The sequence below is a fragment of the Drosophila serrata genome, unplaced genomic scaffold (genome assembly GCF_035046125.1).
Source record: "Drosophila serrata isolate PLE 108 unplaced genomic scaffold, ASM3504612v1 contig_154, whole genome shotgun sequence".
In the NCBI taxonomy this organism is placed as follows: domain Eukaryota; kingdom Metazoa; phylum Arthropoda; class Insecta; order Diptera; family Drosophilidae; genus Drosophila; species Drosophila serrata.
Window position 1 is genome coordinate 47,899 of NW_028257052.1, and position 22,753 is coordinate 70,651.

Here is a 22,753-nt window from a genome sequence, read left to right on the forward strand (position 1 = left end):
AAACGTATTTAAATACTCTCAAAATTCCTTTCAGAAAAAGGAGCAAAACTCACCTGCATGGTATGAAGCGATCCAAGGATGTGGGCGTGGTGGACGACTCCAGATTGTCAAACAGATTCCTTGCCACAGGACTGCAGTGCTTCAGGATGCGTTTCTCATATTCGGGACTGAACATTTTATCGGCTGCGCAACGCTAGCCGCGTCTCTGGTGTTTAAATTTCACTTCAACAATCAACAAAACACAAAAACCGAAACAAAACTATGGTAGTATAGGGTACCACTAATAATTAAATTTCAAATTTATACAAATTCAAAAAAAAAAAAAAAAAATTAAGTACTGTTTGTATTTCAAACTCCAATAAGAAGTTGTTAGCCGCAGTTAGTCTCCGATGTGATTAGAAAATATATATATATTTATATACGCGAGTGCTGCAAATAAAATAAAAAAGAGAAGATACAACATAATTAATTAGAATTGTGTGGTGTTCCTTTTCGAATTTAAATAAAATTGTAATTTATTTGTGGTGTTTTCTCGTGTTTCTGCTACGACGACAGTTTGGCTTTAAGGCCATTAATCAATGTCTCGGGATGTGGGATTGGGCCTTTGGGCCTGGCTAATCAGTCTGGCAATTGCCTTTCTATTTTCGGTTGTTTTTCGCACCCATTCTGCTTTTGGGGGCGTATCAATCACCGAATAGATATAGGGGGAGCCCTCCTCCACTGTTGCCTGTCATGTATTTTGGATGTATCTTCTCTCAGTTGCGCTGTGCATACGGAAAAATGCTGGATCAAAGCCAGAGATACTTTTAAAACAGATATGGGCACAAAGTATAGTGAAAAGAGCCAAAAACCAACATGAAAGGGATAAAATTTTAAAGCCAAGGTATGTATTCTTTATGTGCAAGACAAAACACACAGATTTGTAGTGGCAAACTCCAAAATTATAATTGGAAAAAGCCATGGAAGTCTAAATAACTTTAAAACATTAATTAAAAACTGTATCTTTATAATATTTAAAAGCCATATGCCTGAAAACTAATATCAAAAACAAAGCTAAAGCCAGATTTAGGGTTTCCTGAACTTTCTGGTTGAAAATAACCCTAGTAAAAGCCATCAGATTTTGCTAATTAGTGATCTATTGCAGATTCCTTTACCAAATTTCTTCATACTTTTATAAATATATAGTTTATGCCTTCCCCCCTTCGTGTCTGGCTGTAATTAATTTATGGGCGTTAAGTGTTGCTTGTTTGCGGCGGGTGCAAGATCTCTTTTTTCTATTTTTTTGTACCCCTGGGTAGGTGTTTTCATTCCCTCATTATTTTCATTTCATTTTTCCCGCTGACCACAAGAGCGTAACCAGGAAAACTTACTCAGGCCAAACACTTCCGCGTTGAGGATGCCAGAAATTACAAATGCCACTCGCTGGTTACTTGATTTTCACATTCGTGACTCTGGCAATATAATCTTTACCAGATATTGTTAATAGAAAATATATATATACATATATATTTATATATGTGGAGTGAAAATATTGACTGAACGGTTAGGCGAGCGAGACTAGACTGAGCTTGAGTCCGGAAAAGCCGGCAAACGACAGGTTTTTACTACTGACTGATTCAATCCGGAGAACTAGATTCCCGTTATCGGCAGGGTTTCCCTTCCCTGGATTTACTTTGTTTATGGAAGTTACGGAGTTACTGGAGGGGTGTACATATATATACATAGAGATAAAGCGGTATGTTGACTCGCAGGTACCGCCCTCGTTTTGGCAGGTACTGGGAAATGCTGATAAGACCCGCGAGCTGAAAGTAAACACTCATTTCCCAAGCCGACAACGAATAATCCATGACTCAAGCCCCGGGACATCACAGTAATTAAAGCCGGCTCGTTCATGTCCACGTCGGCTGATAAGCTCGAAATGGAGCCAGTAGCCTCAGATATTATTATTAATAATAATAATATGAACCGAAAGGGAGAAGGGTTCTTTGGGTTGCATCAGAGCCCCCCATCGATTCGTTGGTGTTTATTACAGACGTGTGAAAGTCTCAGTTTGGAATTCGATTCGTTATTTAAATAAAAAAATAAAAAAACAGGGGTTTCAAGTTCAATGCAAATATGCTACACATAAACAAGACTTGTCTTTCAATTACAGAAGGGTAAATGCATTCCCCGAAATCGAATAGGCAAATGATGAATGATCAGTGTTTGCGGTCAAGTTTCACAGAAATTTAAAAATATTATATCACATTTATTTTAAATTTCAGTGTAAAAGATTAGAGTTTAAAATACGATAAAATAATAATAAAAACAATTTTTGTTTTAGTTATCAAAATAAAAACAATAAAAATACAAATTTATTTTTTACTTATCAGAAAAATAAATAAATAAATAATTTACTTCTCACTATAAAAAAAATTATAGAATGTTTTAGTTTACTTTTCACAATATTAAATAAATATTAAAACAGTTTGCTTTACTTTTCAAAATAAAAAAAATAATGACAACAATATTTGTCTTACTTTTCACAATAAAAAAATAAGAATAATAACCATTTCCTTCATTTACTTGTTCACCATAAAAGAAATGTAATACCCTGCCAAAAGAAAGGGAATATTTATGGGGGGTGATCTCACAGTGCAGTGCCACCCCATTTCACACGCTCGTAACTTCGCTAGCTCGGACTCTGTCGCACCCAGTGCATTTGGTGGCCTTCGGTGACACGTCAACGGGGGAGACTGACTTACAATTGCATTTATATTGCCTCCTCGCTCACACTGCCGGACTCTCCCACCTTACCACTCACTCCGCTGCTGCTCCCTCTCCCTACTAAACTCCCACTGTCTCTTGCCTTTTCTAACTCTGGCGGCCTCTTGCCCTCTCTAACTCACGCTCCCTCTCAAACTCCCGCTCCCTCTTCTATTAAACTCCCGTTCCCACTCCCTCGCTCAATCAAACTCCCGCTCCCTCTCTTGGCCACTCTCACTCGAGCTCCCCCTTGCTCTCTCTCTCACTCTGGCATCCATCCCTCTTTATGCACTGATCAAGGACTATAAACTTGGCCTGCTGCCATCCCTTTCACTCTGCCGTTGATCTACGGCACTCTGTTTAGTTGTGTGTGTGTGTGTGTGTGCGTTGTGCTTGTACTATTTTTAGGGTGTCTGACTTCCAAGAGTTTGGGATTTTGTCGATAATCTTTGCTTTTTCTTTTATTTCTTTTTTGTATTTCCCATGAACACATGCCGAAGGTCAAGAAGATAATGAGCTCTGTGGGAGAAGAAAATTCCAGCGGTTATAAATAAAGTAAAGCGTCAACCCGACCGCAAGGGGATGTGGTCTGTAAGTTGATTCTTTACCTCGCTTTATTTTCTTCATTCCTTATCACACCCCACACACGGACAGCCAGCCATGATAACGGGCCACAGACAACAACAGAAGCAGCAGTTTCACATCGCAGCCTTCAACCCCCCTTGTGAGAAGGAGAGAGGATGTGACAGAGGGTGTGCTCGTGGCTCATGGAGAATAATCGATGGTCAAGAGCCGAATAAAATTATGTCAAGGACATCAAATCGGCTAAAAAAACATACACTTTGCCTTCAAACTATTTAACTTAACAATTTGCAACTAAGGCAGCCTCCAGCTGCTAATACTATTTATTATTATTGGTTTTACTATTCCTATTAAGCAAGGGAGAGGGAGATCGTGTCGTGCGCTCGCGCTTACGCTACACTCTTGCCCTCTTGCTCGCACACAATGTACAGCTAGCTAATAGTGCAGCGTGTAGCAATGGAAAAAAAAGAAGAAGAAGAAGAAGACGAGGGCAAGACGGTTATCTGTGCCAGACGTAACTGTTAAAACCGCACACACACACACTCACACACATACGCATAGGCATGTACTAGCACTGACTTGCACTTTGGCAAATGTTTTAACTTCTGCAATGCTTCACAATTTCACACTTACTTGGAGACTTTTTCGCGCTTACACTGGAAAAACGGTTAATTTTGATTCCTCAGCCGCCGCCGCCAATTCGACGCGACGCTATGCGATGCTACGATGCGACGCGGACGCGTTTGGTTTGCCGCACCACTCCGGAAAACCAGGCAACTCCCGCTCCAGGGGGGTGGTGGTTACTGTTGTTGTTTGGAGTTACGCTACTACGACTGCTGGTGGGCGGCGGTGCTCGACGGGCGGGTTTTGGCGTCTGCGGTAGTGCGCGAGTCAGGCGTTTACAACAAAAGGCACCGTTTTTTTCTCAAGCGTTTTCCTCTGCCGACGTCGAATCACGAACAGCTGATGGCCGATAGCTGCTGGTATCGATGGCACTATCGAAGAAGAAGAGCAAATATCGATATGGGGTTTTTGAATAAGGCGTTAGGTATTTATTGTTCAACATTGTTTGGTTTCACTTCATGATGAGATGCTAGGTGCTTTCAATTAATTTATTATAAATAAAGGCATATAATTTATATCGATGTCTTGGAACTGTTTTCGCTTCGTGTTGCCGTTTTAAAGCTAGCAGCTTAATGCTGTGCGATGGTTACGCTATCGATAATATTGAAACCTATATTGACTTAAGCAATGGCACTATCGCTTGTTTTCAAATTATTGCATTAGTTTGGCGCCAATCAAAAAAATAGGTCTGCAAATGTATTATTTGAATTTTTGTTACTTTCTATATAAGCTAAACTTTATTTATTTGTAAGTTTTAATTGAATTAATTTTAGAGTAACAATTGCTATCGATAATAATTATAAGGGCATATCATGGACGCAAACCTTTAGCCAAGACATTTACTACGGGCTGCATGAAAACAAACGCCCTCTGCCAGCAGGAGCTGACAGTTTTTAGTTAGCAGTTCAAGTTAACAGAGGTTTAAAGTTAACATAGGCGTATTGCAGAAATTCTTTAACAGAGCCTGTTAATAAGGCGCCAAATTTAAATTCAAATTAAAAACGCTCAAGCAACGCACAATGTGATGTTAATTTAAGCAACTGTAATTAAAAATTAATTATCATGACATTTATACCGTAAAATGTTGATTTCAATTGTTGCAATTGCCGTTTAAGAGTATTTTAAGTAATAGTGTAGTTTTTGATTTATATATTTAAAAATAATTAAAGAAAAAACATTTGAATTAAAATACTGTATAGTTTTCCTTGACAGATAATCTTCTCCCGTATATTTATTTTCACTAAAGCAACATATTGTAAAATTATATAGAAGAATAACTCCATAGTTTCATTCTTAAATTTGCTCCAAAACAAATCTCGCACATCTGTGCATATAATTCCCAACTTGTTCTAACATCCCCGGAACGAAGTGGCTTCTACCAGCCAGGTCTCAGATATGTGTTGTGTTACAAAAGTTGCAAGTCATTGTTTATTAGTGTTCAAATTAAGTAAGTGATCATAGTTACTTATTGGTCATAGATTCTTATTGATCTGACTGAAATGATAATACCCTGGAAGGGTATAAAAAGGAGGACTTGCGGCCTCACGCCGTACATCATAATGGCCACGTGGGAAATCGGCCAGATTGCAGGATTGGAAGCGGGTCACCCAGATCAGATATAGCTGCGACTCTGGGCTATAGCTACAGCAACATCTACCGATACCCTTGTGCTCCTTCCCTCCCATCACTGCCCCCTCCAATCCCCGATTGATTCTCAGAAATTGTGAAATCTCCGGGCAGACGCTAATCGCAAGGAAATCAATTTTAATTGTTATTGCGACTATTTGTACAATTGTTTACAATCATTGCGAGATTCGCCGCCAATAATTATATAAAATATGCATGCGAAGAGTGATCAGGGAGGGGGAGTAACATATATAGAAAGGTTTTAGTGATAGGAATTTATATATCGAAATCTGATAAGATCAAAATATTGAACTAAATCTATTATTAAAAATATTGTTAACTTCTCTAAATCGTATTTTTTAATACCTAAAATTATCACATTTAAAATTTAAATATTAATATTATCAAAAAATATTAGAGAATCAATTCCACAATTAGACAACATATCAATTAATTGCAACTTTGAAATAAATCTATACATTTGTTTATAAATATGAATTACTTTTTACAATCCGTAGCATTATCTGTTGTTTTTTATTGTTATTTTTATTTATGTCACATTTTTGTTTGTTTTCAGTTTTCAAATCTCTGCTAATATTTTGATTTCATTATCATTTTCGTTTTATTTTTGGTCAATGATTAATTGATGAAAATGATTGAAATGCGGTTAATGATTTATTTTGAAATCGCAATCCTAATCGTACTATATAATAGTACACACCCTTAGTACAATTGTTTGTGTACAGTTGAGGGGAAAATAATAGTATACAATTTGTTTAGGTTTCATTATAAAATATAAAAACAATGATATAAAGTGTAAAATTACTTTATAAATGAGTGTATCTATGTATCTTTGTATTTATCAAAGATTATATTTATCCATCATATTTATATTTCTCCCTATTTATAATTATCCATATTTATATTTATCCATATTTATATTTATCCGTATTTATATTTATTTATCTATTTGTATATTAATTTATCCATCTATCTATCCATTTATCCATTTATATATATTTATATTTTTCCCTATGTATATTTATCCATATTTATATTTATCCATATTTATATTTATCCATATTTATATTTATCCATTTTTATATTTATTCATATTTATATTTATTCGTATTTATATTTATTTATCTATTTGTTCATTAATTTATCCATCTATCTATCCATTTATCCATATATCCATCTACGGATCTATCCACCTATCAATCCATTTATCCATTTATCGTTCTATCCATTTATCCATCTATTTATCTATCCATGTATCCATGTTTCCATCTATCCATTAATCCATCTATTCTCTTATCCAGTAATACATTTATTTATTTACCCATCTATCCATCTATCCATTTATCTATCTATCCATTTATCCTATTTATCCATCTATCAATCTATCCATCTATCCATCTATCCATCTATCCATCTATCCATCTATCCATCTATCCATCTATCCATCTATCCATCTATCCATCTATCCATCTATCCATCTATCCATCTATCCATCTATCCATCTATCCATCTATCCATCTATCCATCTATCCATCTATCCATCTATCCATCTATCCATCTATCCATCTATCCATCTATCCATCTATCCATCTATCCATCTATCCATCTATCCATCTATCCATCTATCCATCTATCCATCTATCCATCTATCCATCTATCCATCTATCCATCTATCCATCTATCCATCTATCCATCTATCCATCTATCCATCTATCCATCTATCCATCTATCCATCTATCCATCTATCCATCTATCCATCTATCCATCTATCCATCTATCCATCTATCCATCTATCGATCTGTCGATCTATCCATCTATCCATCCATCCATCCATCCATTTATCCATCTATCTATTTATCCATCTAAGTAAAATACTTCTAAATGAATTATTAAATTAATTATCCCATATTAATCAATGCTATTTCCTTGCCCCCAATTGTTGCATATTAGTGGAAAGTGTGGCATATAGTAAACACAATTCTGTTTACAACTCGAGGCACCACGCGCCGTTCAAGTGATTCCTCTAGCTGTGTTTCTGTTTCAGTTTCAGCTTCTGTCTCCGATTTTTCATAGAGGAAAAGTGTGGAAATGGCAAATGGAAAATGGCAAAAAGCTCCGACTTTGCCGCGGGGTGAAAGGTCAGCGGTACAAAGTCGCACGTTTTTCGGGTGGGGTGCAATGTACCCGGCTCAAGCGTGAGGCGGGAGGAGGGGATTGCCCAAGGTCGCCAGCCGGCCAGACGGAGTGCAGACAGGATCCCCAACTCCCCGATAGCGAATCCCGACCACCAACGATTCCGATTCCGAACGAACACACACAGGGTCGGAATGGGAGTGGAGTGGAGGAGCAGGAGTCCACGGGCACGGGCACGGGCACGGGTACGGGTTGGGGTCCGGGAGATTAGAGATGGCTTTACTTGGTACTGGCAACCCGGGCTTTGTGGGTCAGTGGTTCCTCATTTCATTGACCAATCGAACCTTGAATTACTTGGCGTAAACAAATCGCTTTTTTCTAAGTATTAATCATGGGTCTTTAGTTACATCAATTAGGACAAATTAATATATATAAAAAAATATAAATAATTAAATATATATTATATAAGAAAATATATATTTATATATACGATGAGATATAGTAATTAATTCGCGTAGTTATTAGGTACAAGTAATTGAAATAGAACAACTAATAATCTTGATTCCAAGGAATAACTTTAATTTTTCTAAAATATGTTTTAATATTTTATATAATATTATTATAAAAAAATATAATGTAAATATATTCATTATTTTATAATACATTGTTTTTATGTATTTGTTTATAATGAGTAATTAAAACGAAGAACTTGATATTAAGGTATTTATTTATTTTAACAATCAAATTTTGATTTAATTTATTAAATATTTATATATTGAATATACCATATTTTCGATTTGATAAAAAATATTTATATTTGAACATTAAATGCCATATGTTTTCATTATATATATTTTATTTCAATATATTTTTAGCAGTAAATATATTTTAAAATTAAATGCAATCATTCTTTTTGATTCCAATTTGGATTTATGAACATTTGAAATATTTTCGAAATTATATATACTCTTAAAAAATATTCAATAAATATTAAAACAATGTAATTAATATTTTTCAAGAATAGTTATAAGATTTATTAAATATTTTTCCAAATTATATTGGACTTTAACTTTAAATGCTTTCTTTTTATATTTAAAATTTTTCAATATCAAAGTAATTACTAATATTGTAAAGTTAAATACTTTATTTTGATATAAATCGGAATATAATATAACAAAGTTGATAATATTTTCTGTGTTTTATTGATTCTAAATATTTTTTGTTAATTTTTTTATATAGTATTATTCCTCTCTATAAAGATATAAAACCTAAAACCCATTTAATTAAACCAACCTGAACTTAATGCCCTGAAATGTATTCAATTTATGAGTTTAAGAAATATATATATATATACAGATTGGATTTATGCTTGAATTGGGTAATTCTTAGTTAGAAATCAACTTGCACTCTCTCACTAAACTGGGTTCAAGGTCCATTTTTAGATGGGTTTCGGGTTCAAATACAAATTCTCAGGTTCAGGTTCAACTCAAGTTCAGGCACGGGCAACGTTTGCGGCGTGGTGTGTTTTGTGTGCCAGACATTGACCTTGAGGCCCTCTTAACCGATTGCAGTTCATTGGCAGCCACCACCCACCGAAGGCCAAATGGAGGAGAACATGGAGGAGACCCCCCAAAAAAATAAATGTGTGTCTATGCCCGCTGCTTTCCTCTCGATTGTTGCTCTTTGCCTTTTGCCACCCCCCAAGCTACACCCACCAACACCACCCACCACCCACAGCATCAACACCCCCCGGCAACAACGTGTTGTTCTTATATTTTCCTTTTTTTTTGGGGTCGTTCGGCGACAGTTTATTGACATCGAGCGATAATTTCATCTGGTTTTCTCTTCTACCTTTTTTTATTTTATTTTGCACAACGAAAACAGTGAAAAAAGAATCTTGAATATTTAAATGCGAATGGAAATGGGAATAATATGCAAAAGGTGTGTGCTACCCCTAAAAATAGAGACAGAGAGTCCTCATTAAAAATCAAAATACTTCAAAAATGTGTGCGTGTGGGAGGGAAAAACATAAAGGAATATTTGAGTGAAATAATTGGTAAATCACTTGGAAGTCATTGAATAATTTATATATAAAATGTGTCTATTAAATTAGAGGAAATTTGAAAGTAATAATAGTAATAACTTCATTTAATGGAGTACGAAGTTGACTATTAATGATAGGAACATAATATAATATATGCCTTCCCAATATTATAATAATTTTGGTATAATTTTGTACATTCCTATTTAATTTTTGTCGCATTTAATATACTTTCTAAAACCCTTTTCCCTCAATTAAAACTACTGCTTCATAAAGAAAGAATAAATCAAGAGCTCATAAAATAAAAACAAATATTGCAGTGCCCAATTGTTTATTATTTACGCTTAATTGTTTATAAACTTGCGCTTAAGAATAACAAGAATAATACTGATATCATTTCTTGGAAGCAACAATAATTTGAATCAGCTTTTAATATGAAAACAAATGCTATTATTGTTTGTGATGGGTCACAGTAACCAATTCTCATAATTTTAATGTAACCTTTTAGTTATAATCAATTGTTGGTTAAATATAAATAAAGAAGACTAAGCCTAAGACTAGAGAAAAATTAACAAGGATATTTTGAGGAGGATTTCGACCTTTGTTGTTGTAATCTCAGGATCGCAACATTGCCACATCTCTGTTGCCAAATTTGTTGTGGAAAAATTTTTTGTAAAGTTTAAGGAATTCTCAAAACATTTGGAGTTTCAGATGCTGATTATCTTAGATATATCTCTAATCATCTGATTACAACATATGTATTAAAGTATTATAACATATTTATAAAAATATTTTAAATGTAATAAATAAATGGAATATTGCATCATTATTTTAGTAACATTTATAAATACCATTTACTTCCAAGTAACTTTTAATTGCATTGCAAAGTTCAATTTCGCTAGAATGGCAATTGTTGAATTGTTGTTGTTTCTGTTGGTGTTTTGTTGTTGTAATTGTTGTTATTTATTTGTTGTTGCATATATATATATTACGATTGCAGACTGTTGTCGTCTAGGCTTTTGGTATCAACAACAAACACCAGAGCGAGACTGAGGCACCTCCTCCTAGCTTCTGGGTCAATAATCTGCGTCTGAGCTACGAAGAGTGCTACTATGTAAGGCGGCTTGGAGTTCGGTTCTACATATTATAGCAAATATAGATGGACTGCTGATTGCCGTACATGTCAATCAATGGAGATCCAATTTTAGCACAAGTAAACAATATTCGCTCGATCGCTCCTGGGCCGCCCCCCCTTGTCGCCTTGATTGTGGGGGGGGATTGGGGGCGACAAGTGGACAGATTTGTGGCGCCTCCCACAGGCCGCTTATCTGGGTGCTCTGGGTAGAGGAAAAAACCAAGAGCCTGCTCTTGTTTTTCCCAGAGACCATCTGACTTGTCATTGTTTAAAATCGATTAGTTAAAGGTATATATCGAAAAAGCTAAGATTATCAGGGAATAAGTATATCGATAGTCAATTGCTTTAATTTGATATACCTTGCTATTAATTTTAAACAGAATTGATATATTCATATCATTTGAGAATGAAAATATCTAGCTATATCTGGTGCTACCTATCGATTCACTCATCCAACGGTTATCGATCCCATCCGATTTGTTTCGATTCGATTCGATTCGTTGACCCTGACGTAGCTCGCCTCCCGTGTGGGACTTCCCACCTTGGACTCTGGACCGCATTGCGTATTGCTCATGGCGCCGAGCTTCCTTCACCACATCACCTCCTATCGCCAGAGGCACTTCGTCCAACCAACCAACCAATAACAATCTGCCCCTGTCTGTCGTTTGCCTTCTCGACTTCTTGGTCTCTCCCAAAACAACAGATGCCGGAGGCATACACAGAAAAAAATATCATTCGGAGCTTAAATTCAAATGATTTTTTAAATTAGGTAAAGAAAGTCATCGAATGTATTATCAAAAACCCGAATTTATATCATAATATATATCATAACTCCGCCAAAAATGCATTAATTTCCAATCGGAAAGCTGTTCCATGTTAGTTTCTAGAAGGTTTACAAAGCTGCATACTCCATTAAAAATGTAAAAATTTTGTCAATTTTTGAACATTTTGACGATGTAACCCCTTATAAAATGTTGAAAAAATTGTCAAAATTTTTTTACCTTCTTTTTACCTAGATAGATTTGCCTGTTGATGCTGATCAAGAATATATATACTTTATAGGGTCGAAAATGGCTTATTCACTGCCAAACAAGCCTTGGACTAAAATTATAATACCCTGGATAATCAATATCTTTTAACCCTTTTTTCGATATTTGGATAACATCATAGATTCAAAGAATCCAAATCTTAAGATTTGGTTTATGTTAGATACTTTAAACTTTATTTATTGTTTATTATTATTCTCAGTACAAGCCTTGGCTTATCTCGAACGATGACTTAGAGCACACGGCCTCTCCCTCTCCCTCGCTCAAGCTCTATCTCTTTCTCTCTCTCTCTCCTTCTCTCACTCCCTCTCCATCTCTCTCACTCCCTCTCTGTTGTTTTCCTCTGGCAAAGAGCGAGAGATTAATGCTAAAAATAGGGATCTTTTATTTTGAATCAAAACTAGATCACGTCGAATTCACGTTGTCGTTGTTTACGGTTTTTTCACTGACGGACAGACGGACAAACGGACAGACTGGGGGCAGGCGTAACGCCCCCGTCTCCGAAGCTGTGTCAGCTGGGCTGTCGGTCCCATCGGGCTTCCGTTCTTCATCGGCTGCAGTCGTCGTTGACTTCGCAGTCACCGTCGCAGTCGCAGTCGGAGTCACGGCAGCGCCAGCGTTGGCAGCAACAAAAACATCAACAAGCTTATCGCTCCGAACATTATCTGTAAGCCAAGCCCAAGACCCCGGAGCGTGTCCGTATGTCGGGTATATCTCTGGGCGTGTATATGTACAAATATAGCAACAGTTTTGTTTTCAAAAATACCATATCTGATCCTAAAGTGATCCTTAACTGATCATTTAAATATCATTGCATACTTATGGTGAGTTTATATTATTTCAAAATGCAAATCTCATCAGAGAGTTATATTTAGTAAACAATACAAATTCTACAGGTAATTTCCACCAATTTTGCAGTTCAACAACAACCACAATCGTTGGTGAAGTCAACTGTTGGTGAGATGTATGATAATATATATACATTTCAGTGCTAAATGTTTTCTTTTTTGTAATCCTCACTTTGCCACATAAAAATCCATAAACAATTCGAATTTAGAAAGACATCACACGTTGCATGTCAGCCAATAATTAACACAAAAAAAAAGAAAATAGTTCCCGATCTCTCTTAACGGGTTATTTCAATTGAACAATTGCAATTAATTTAACAATAATCAATTATAATTGTTAAATTGAGGGCAAGTGGCCACGGAAATATATGCATTAGAATTTATGGAGTATATGGTTTTTGGAGCGATCCGAAAGCTGAACTTTGTCGTTACCGTTAATAAGGAAAATGACATATCAACAAGTGCATATAGAGCGTGGATGCTGCCTGCTGATGGATTTACTCTAGTTGCTGCTCGTATTTGATGCTATTACTAGTATTATTATTATTAATACTATTAGTGTTGCTGTTGTTGTTGTTGCTGTTGGTGAGTTGGTATTGTTGTAATTGATTCCGTTGGTGTGTGCTGCACACACATCAAACACACACGAACGTGACCAGCTGCTTGTGGGTACCTTGCTCAAAAGGCAATCTTATTAACATGATTATACCCATTGTATGGTTTTTATACAGTTTGACTTTCCTAACTTAGAACATTGTAATACAAAAAATCAAAAAATGAGATTATATTTTAAATTGGTGAAGAATTATCATCATCGAAACATCTTGGTTTTTCGTTGAGTGTTAATAGTTTTAGTTTAGGAATAAACAGTTAATCAATTAACACTCTTAGTTGTTTCTTAAGCCTCAAATCCCTTTCTTCTGGGTAACTTTCGAGTTGTAGAATTGCTGTAGTGTCTGAAGATTTCGAGTTTACCAACTGGTTTTACGAAATTAATTGTCTCTGATCTTTAATTAAAAATATCAATACGATGACTCCATCGATAGATGGATGCAATGATCATTTTATAATAAGATTGCTTAGTGATCTTAAGGAAGAACTTCAAAGTTGTAGAATTGCATAAATATGAATATTTTGAAATACCCAACTCTATTTTAAAACCCTTTAGACAAATATCAGTATAATAATATACTATATTATGAGATATCTTTGTAGATACAATCAAGCTTGCAAAATTGATTAACTTTGTGATCATAAAAAAGATCTTCCAGTTGTAGAATTGCATTAGAGAGAAGATTTGCGATAAGTGGATGTGATGCCGTTATAAACGCGCTGCCCTGTATTAATACACCCGCAAACACTCGGCCCCACGGTGACCCAAAGTTGATTGAATGTGTCATGGCCGGCAAATTGTTTAATTTTAAGCATTTGTTTGCGTTTGCGTTTACGTTTTCTTTCTTTTTTTTACGTTTTCCTCGTTTTTTCTTTTTTTTTTTTCGCAAGACACTTGCGCTGGACTTTGCTACGACCGCTGTCTCACAGTCAGTGTGTGTGCTTTCCCCGTCCCATTCGCTCCCACTTCACCTGCAGTCCACGTGCTGGCCACTCGCTCGCACACACCCAGCTGCAGTGTGGCAGACACACACACACACACACATAGCGGTTTGATAGAATGATTCACAATGGTGCACTCGCTCCCACTCGCATGGGGGGGAGAGCGCATTGGCCCACTGGCACTGGCGCCTACTCACTCGCACATTCGCATTAACAGTGAAGCCGCGCTTATAAGCTTCCAGCTACGCTGGCGTCGCTTCAACGGTTCTTTTTCCATTTGGCTGTGAAGCAACGAAGAACGTTCTGCCGAGCGAAAAGAATTCTACAAAAAAAAAAATCCGCGAATCGCTTAATTCACCAAGTGCAGCTGAAGAAAAGGGGGTAATAAGAACAGCAGCAACAGCAGCAACAGTGGCAGGCTTTCTAATTATAGATCCCATTGGTTTCTAAAAATAAACTCACACTTAGAGGCTTGAAGAAGAGTGTCTCAACAAATAACGGCAAATCTACTCTCGCAACAACAACAAGGACGAACAGAGCAAGCGCAGCAGCGGCAGCAGCTGAAATGAGAGCAGCGCAGCGGTGAAAGAAAAACGAGTGAGAGTGAGAGTGAGAGTGTGGAGCTAGAGTGTGAGAGCGAGAGCGTTGAGATCCCAGCAAAAGATAATCAACGGCTCTGCAAAGAAAAAACGGCAGCTTTACGTTCCAGCTTCCAGCGTTTAGCTTCCCAAAAGCATTTCCAATTCCAAGCGAGTAGCAACGTCGGGCGGAATACCGCTATTTAAGATCACGTCGTAGTCACTGTCACTGTCCCACACCGCCACCTGCTCCTGCCCACCATACGTCACGCGATGCAACCACAAGTAACGGTTGTTGCAGCAGTAGAAAACGCAGCAACAGCCACAGTCACAGCACCAACAGCAGCAGCAGCAGCAGGAGCCGCAGGAAACGCAGTAACAGCAGCAGCAGGAAGCGCAGTCGACGTTCGCCGCCAGCAATCGTTTATCGATAGCCAAAGGACTCCAATCGAACTGTAATCGCGTTTTGCGTTTTTTTTTTTTGTGCACGTATCAGTCAATTCAAAAAAAAATATAAATAATTAACAATACCTAACCAAAAACCCTACCCAAAAAAAATATAAGAAACTAGTATCCTTTAACCCACCAAAAAAAAAGAAGAGAGAGAAACTTAACCCTTAAACGAAACCGCGTATTTTAAGTAGTTTTGTTTTGTTTTTCGTCAATTAATTGTGATTTTGAAACTGTGTGATTGCAAAAGAAAATCTGCAAATTAGCAACAAAAAAGAAAGTTCCTTAAGCAAGTGATAATCCGATAGAACTATATAGACGGAAACTGGAAAAATAAAACGGGAGCGCACAAAACTAGATATATTTTAACTATACTACAGAAACTATATAAAGCTAAATATAGAAAAACACTATTATCGCTATATAATCCACAACACAAATATCGATAAGCCTTGATCCTGAGCACTTCGAGGACTTCAAGGAAAATCAAATATATATATCTATCTTCAAGAGCACGGAGAAAAACAGTATGCAAATGTAAGTATATCAATTGCAAGCTCTAAAATTTTAAATAAATATAATTTATAAGTATTTACGACGAAAAATTAAGTATCATATGCAGCCCCTTAAAGTATACTCTTAGAAATATCAAGAATTACTCAAAAGACTCGAATAAAAGTTCATGGTAAGCAAATTCTCTTATCAGGTTTGTTTTTTTGTTTTTCAATTAAAAAAAAACAGAAAAGCAAAAGCTTTTCATAAACATTATTGAGGTCTTCCCCATAAACAAACCCTCAAAATACTATTAGTTACTAGAGTAAAGTCCTGCAAACTTCAAGGATCCAGATTACTATATCTCATAGTTATAAAAGTGAGTTCTTGAATTCAATCTTCAAGTCAATCTAGATTAGTAACCAAAATCTGATACACAGTGGTCTTTGAGTTATATAAATAGATCCCATTCCGATCTCCATGTGTATATATCACTTACAAGTCACAGTCAGCGAAAGTGGAAAAAACATTGAACCACATACTATATATAGAGTGTGGCTGAAAACCGAGTTTCCTAAGGAGACAAGCGACTCATAAAGACAAACAAATAATAAAAACAAAGCCACATGGGGCTCCGCCAACGACTTCTGAGATTGTGTCTGTCTGTGTATATAAAAAGAACTCATGTTCCAAATGATAAGAAGCGTGGAGCTCCAGCGGGTTTATTTTTAAACACATCTGAAGTTTATGTAAATATTTCCTGGGCCCCAGGCCCCAAGTCGCAGACGCAAACAAAAACAGAATCGAATGGCATCTGGGAATGAAAAATACAATAATATTTGACGCTGATAACAGAACGTCGCGTGTATGCAAGGCGGAAGAGATAGGTCCTACTAATGGGGATGGAGTTATTATCATCTAAATTTATAAGAAACTCCCATTCTTGGTAGCAAGTTCTATTCATAGGTGATAGGTGCTATAGGTCACCAAGTCCCAAGGTTTGCTTTTGTTTTGATAAAGACTTCTAATAATAGAAAATGAAAAGACTCAAGTTTAGTACTTGTAAATAAATACAAGGACCTTTGGTGTCCTAAGTTCAGTTTTAGACATGAACAATTTATCGATTTCTAAGAGAAATTCAAGCAATAAAGGAGTATGCCTAATATGATATGATGTTTATCTTAAATACCTGAAATATATCAAGTTCCTATATTGAGACATGAAAGAACCAAGAAAACTTCTAAGGGATCTTTGTGAAAGGATATTTTATCGATATCAATATCACGCTAAATATGATATCGAAAATATCGTAACCTTTCATAGATCTACATTTTAAATATTCAAAATATTACAATTCAAGTTAAACTAATGATTATATCGAGCAGTATCTGAAAAATGTCATGTTTTTTTAATTTATTATAATAATAATATACAGATATGAAATAAATCGATGGATTAATGTAATAGCTTCTTCCCTATTACATTTATCGATATATTTATATTGCACATATATATATCAGAAATAAATAAAATAAAATATTATGACATCTTTATATCACAACCTTAAAATATCGATACAGTATTAATATTTGGATATTGTTTTGCCTCAGAACAGATAAGATAAGATAAGACAAAGCCAAAAAGAGTTAAGTTATAGTAAATATCTCAAGATCCCAATAATAATAAATAGATAAAGATAATAAAGATTATTTAAAACCTGGTGTATAAACCCTGACTAATCCTTTCTGATCTCCCTCTATCTATCTAAATATTTTTAGATGATTCCCACGGTGCCAACGTCCAGACTCCTGCTCCTCCTGACCACCATTATTGCTATATTGGCTCTTATGGGTTCGTGCTGGTTGCCCCAAGTGGATGCAGTCCCAGTGCCCAGTCCTAATGCAAGTGATGAGATACCACGACGCATATGCTCCACCACTTTGGGGGATTTCATTCAGCGGATGTGCAATGGCAAAACTCATTCCTACAGAGATCAATATCGTGAGTGTGATTGTTTATATATCATCGGGATCTAATTACTAATCATATTTTTTTGTTTTTATATCCAACAGCCGATAGCTTTGGGAAGCGCAGGAAGCGGGAGTCGCTTTCAATTGTCGATCGTTGCTGCAAGAATCCCTGCAATCATAGAGAGATATTGCAATTCTGTGCGCCATAGGAAATATATATATATATAAAGAGAGATATATATATATAATATACATTGTTCAGATGGGGCCTTCATATAACTCCAACCATTCCACACCACACCACACGGGCTCAGTCATCATTCGTAAATCCCTAAGAGAAATAAAGCAAAAAGCCGTAGCAGCAGCAGTCTCCCATTAGATTTACACTAATTATATGTTATTAATTTAAACTATGCACTAACTCAATTCTGTACAATAAACAAAAAAAGAAAACAAATATTAAAATGAGAGAGTACATATCGAAAACTAAAGTCGTACATTATGTATATGGAAAGGAAAAGGATATCAATTTCGTATGGATAATATCGTCAACTTTGATATATCGATAGTTTTGATTATAGAAAAATATCTAAATTAATTTAAAGAAGAAATGAATCTAATTTCGGCGCGCCTTTTGTATGGCAGCTATATGATATAGTAGTCTGATTTTCATAAAATTGTACACAAAATTCTAGATTAATATATAATGGCTATCTATCAAATTTGATGAAAATCTGTTGAAAACTGTATAAGTTATAAGTTTACTTTAAATTTTCGGATTGTTCCTATGGCAGCTATATATATATTATATGTATATATGGATATAGTCCACCGATTCGCCATGCTTCGATATATATACTAGTAAAATTAGATAGAAGAAGAACTCCATAGTTTCATTGAAATAGCTTAAATTTGTTCCAAAACAAATCTCACACTTCTGTGCATATAATTCCCAACTTGTTCAAACATCCCCGGAACGAAGTGCCTTCTACCAGCTAGGTTTCGGACATGTGTTGTGTTACAAAAGTTGCAAGTCATTATTTATAAGTGTTCAAATTAAGTAAGTGATCATACATACATACATACTGATCATAGATACTTACTGATCATTGATACTTACTGATCATTGATACTTACTGGTCATAGATACTTACTTACTGTTCAGAGTTAATTACTGATCATAGATACTTAGTGTTCAGAGTTAATTACTGCTCATAGTTACTCAGTGTTCAGAGTTACTTGCGCACATCTGTGCTAATAATTCCCAACTTGTTCAAACATCCCCGGAACGAAGTGGCTTCTACCAGCTAGGTCTCGGACATGTGTTGTGTTACAAAAGTTGCAAGTCATTGTTTATAAGTGTTCAAATTAAGTAAGTGATCATACATACATACATACTGATCATAGATACTTACTGATCATTGATACTTACTGATCATTGATACTTACTGGTCATAGATACTTACTTACTGTTCAGAGTTAATTACTGATCATAGATACTTAGTGTTCAGAGTTAATTACTGTTCATAGTTACTCAGTGTTCAGAGTTACTTGCGCACATCTGTGCTAATAATTCCCAACTTGTTCAAACATCCCCGGAACGAAGTGCCTTCTACCAGCAAGGTCTCAGATATGTGTTGTGTTACAAAAGTTGCAAGTCATTGTTGATTAGTGTTTAAATTAAGTAAGTGAACATACATACATACTGGTCTTAGATACTTACTAGTCATAGATACTTACTAGTCATAGATACTTACTGGTATAGATAATTACTGATCATAGTTAATAATATTCATAGATACTTACTGTTCAGAGTTACTTACTGCTTAGAGTTAATTACTGATCATAGATACTTAGTGTTCAGAGTTACTTACTGATCATTGATACTTACTGGCACTAGATACTTACTAATCAGAGTTACTCACTGTTCAGAGTTACTTAATGTTCATTGATACTTACTGATCAGAGTTAATTACAGCTACTAACTGGTCATAGATACTTAATATTAGTTGATACTTAGTGCTCATAGTTATTTACTGATCACATTTATTTACTGTTTATAGTTAATTACTGCTCATAGTTGATATTTTCTTCCTTTCCCTTGTATATTGATACATTCTAGTTTCTAGGTTTCTAAGTTAATATTAATGTAATCCAATTCTATTGAATGAGGCAATCAGAAGGAGCAAGGCTACTTGAGTTTCCAATTAGATGGGGCCTTGTAGTGGCTTTCACATTTTATTAACTTTGAAACTCTTTGGTCTCGGGAACCATTTCAATTTCCGCCTGGCGAGACAAACCCTCCTCGTTTTCTTGTAACCCCATTTCAGTAGATCCCTCCTCTCTCTATTTATATATATTTATATATATATATATTGTATACAAAGCGAAATCTATACGGAATGACACACAAGTTGAGTTTGGGTTTGGGTTTGGGTCACTTTGCCATACAATATGCATGGCCCAGTAGTCACCCCATTTAAATTGAAGTGCCGGGGGTAAAACTTTTCAAAAAGGACACTCAAACTGCTGCAGGAGGAGGATGAGTAGGAAGAGGGTCACTTCACCAAAATGACTGCAAATTAGATTACAAACGCTGACGATGATGATTTTAATGATGGTGCAAATCAGCCATACACACACGAGTATCGTGTATCCCTTAACCCCATTTTTATACAACTAACCCTTTGGTTAACACACTACAAATCTCCAAGGAGATACGGCCTCTTGGCTTTGAAAGAAAAGATATTGAACCCCCTAGATTCTAGTATTCTCTGACCTTTAATACAAAATTTTTATCTGATTAGAAATATTACAACGATTATTATCCATTTTTTGGATTTACGGGCAGGCACTGGAGTCGAATTAATTTTGAAGAATGCTTTTTCATTGATGCAGCCAATGGTTTTCAAGGAAATTGCTAGGTTTTGCTCCATTAAATCTTAGAATTTTCTTCGGCATACATTGGAAATTTTGAATTTTGTACAAATTCAGTACCATAAAACCCATTGTTTACTGCTTGGTGCCTGATTTACGGACGGGAGCTTTGGAGAATATTCCACAGTAAATCTCATCCGATTTTTCTTGATCTTCGGTTTTCTTGAATGCTTTTTGATCCTTCAATTTATGCGAATTGCGAATTGCATCTAGACCCACATCCTTGGCATTGGAAGGTAGTTTCTTCGGTTGTTCTAGGATAGCTTTGTTCTCGGTAAAGGCTTTCAAGGCATCAATGCTTGTTTTCTAAATAAGAATTTGAAATATGGGAAAGATATTAAGGAGGCCTTGAGCAGAATGTTACACAAAAACAAAAGAATATTTAGAAAATCGAATGAAATTCAGGAAATATTGAGACCGCATTACTTTAGTAAGTGGTTTCCCCTATGCTTTGCCTGCACTGCACAAGCGCGAGCTACAGCTTGCAAGTGTAAAAGAGGAACCGAAAGGACATTCGGGTTGAACCGAATGAACCAATTCCTTCGGTTATATCCTTCTCTCTTGGGACCAGAACCGAAAGAACTTTCCAACGAAAGATTGTATAAACACTTACACGTAGAGAGTACAATGCAATACCAGCAATATCTCTAATCCCTTGGAAAGCACCCAGCCATCCTAAGATCTTATTCTTTGCCATGATTTTAGGAATTTTTCGATGAAATTTAGAAATTTTACTTTTACAAAATAATATTTAATAATATCAAAAGAAAGTATTTGGTATTTTGCTATGTTGTTTTCCTTAGCTAGACACGATTGATACTGAACTAGGAACTACAAGGCAGGGCTACACGTCGTTGACAGTTCCGATTTTGTTAGTTTCAAGGATTACTAGATTATAGAAAAATTGTAACAAAGAAAATGAGATACTGAATTGAGTTTTGTATAGGTTTTTTAATGGCCAAATGAAAGACAACTGCCTGAATATTTAAGGGCTAATAATATTTAAAGAATTCTGTTTGTCCATTGATGTATTCCATAAGGACAGATATTTGATACTTGGAACTTGAAACAACGGATACTTGGCAAACTTCAAGGGATCAATATGCGACAACTGGCAAAGGACGGCAACGTCTCCTGCTCCTCCCCCCAAAGGACACTCAACGGACACGTGTGTGGCAGAGGAGAAGGTGGAGAAGGATGGTGGGTGACAACGTCTGGACCCTCCTCCCCCACCAAACGGAAAAGGGGACATGGCAAGGACGAAGGAACGAAGGACAAAAACGACACCAGACAAACTTCGCCAGCTTTCGGTTTGGAGTTTCCGGGTTCACCATTGCCGCCATTCCACATTTCCATCCCCCTTCCAGTTGCCATTTCCCATTCCCCCCATTCTCCTTCTATTTTCCACCCTCCTTTCCCTCCTCCCATCAGCAGGACATTGATGGAGCGAAGCCATGGAACATTAGCTAAATCTTACAGAAAATTTCGCACTACATAGAGGGAGTTGAAGCTTACTATTAAACCAGGGAAACTCCATCCACCGGGGTTCATGGGGTTGCAACAGTCTTTACAGAGACGAAAACATTATCTATAAATGCTGATAAATATATACTGTATATATCATACATTTATTATAAATAATTAATAGTTTGTTTACTAAAAAGTTTAGATGAAAATCAGGAATCTAAAGGTTTGATATTATATTATGATATGTAACCCCATTAGATCTATAGTATAAAATGATTTAATTTATAATTTTTAAACGAAGAAGGTTTTGTTTTTCTGGGAAAAACATTATTCCTTTATGGTTTTACCCACATACCAAAATTCAGAACAATTGTACAACTTTTTAGGATCGTAAAACGCATAAGTATTCAGATATATTATGATATGTATAATATTTAAATAAATAAATATAGTATATTCTTGGGATGTACATATAGCGAGAGAAAAAATCCAATATGATTTATT

General features: G+C 35.8%; 3 protein-coding genes across 5 annotated transcripts in view; 1 reads left to right on the forward strand and 2 right to left on the reverse strand.

Annotated features, from left to right (window-relative positions):
- The window catches only part of fzr (fizzy and cell division cycle 20 related), a 43,945-nt gene that overhangs the window by 14,867 nt on the left and 6,325 nt on the right, over positions 1–22,753 (reverse strand). For 2 of the 3 annotated variants that reach the window (XM_086826144.1, XM_020951491.2), the window contains exons 4-5: positions 3,961–4,322; positions 54–429 (exon numbers count right to left, since the gene is read on the reverse strand). In XM_086826144.1, coding sequence (XP_086682270.1) covers positions 54–175 — 122 coding nt within the window. In that variant the 5' untranslated portion in view covers positions 176–429; positions 3,961–4,322. Of the gene's footprint in view, positions 1–53; positions 430–1,370; positions 1,752–3,960; positions 4,323–22,753 lie in introns of those variants that run through there. The other variant, XM_020951489.2, reaches the window with a different exon arrangement.
- Positions 14,621–18,331, forward strand: Ilp6 (Insulin-like peptide 6). Its single transcript, XM_020951495.2, has 3 exons — positions 14,621–15,920; positions 17,654–17,876; positions 17,948–18,331. Exons 2-3 carry the CDS (start codon positions 17,654–17,656, stop codon positions 18,052–18,054), a joined length of 330 nt encoding a protein of 109 aa, XP_020807154.1. The 5' UTR covers positions 14,621–15,920; the 3' UTR covers positions 18,055–18,331.
- Positions 20,608–21,612, reverse strand: LOC147644575 (uncharacterized). The gene is made up of 2 exons (XM_086826146.1): positions 21,396–21,612; positions 20,608–21,088 (listed from the first exon to the last, which is right to left on the reverse strand). Exons 1-2 carry the CDS (start codon positions 21,477–21,479, stop codon positions 20,858–20,860), a joined length of 315 nt encoding a protein of 104 aa, XP_086682272.1. The 5' UTR covers positions 21,480–21,612; the 3' UTR covers positions 20,608–20,857.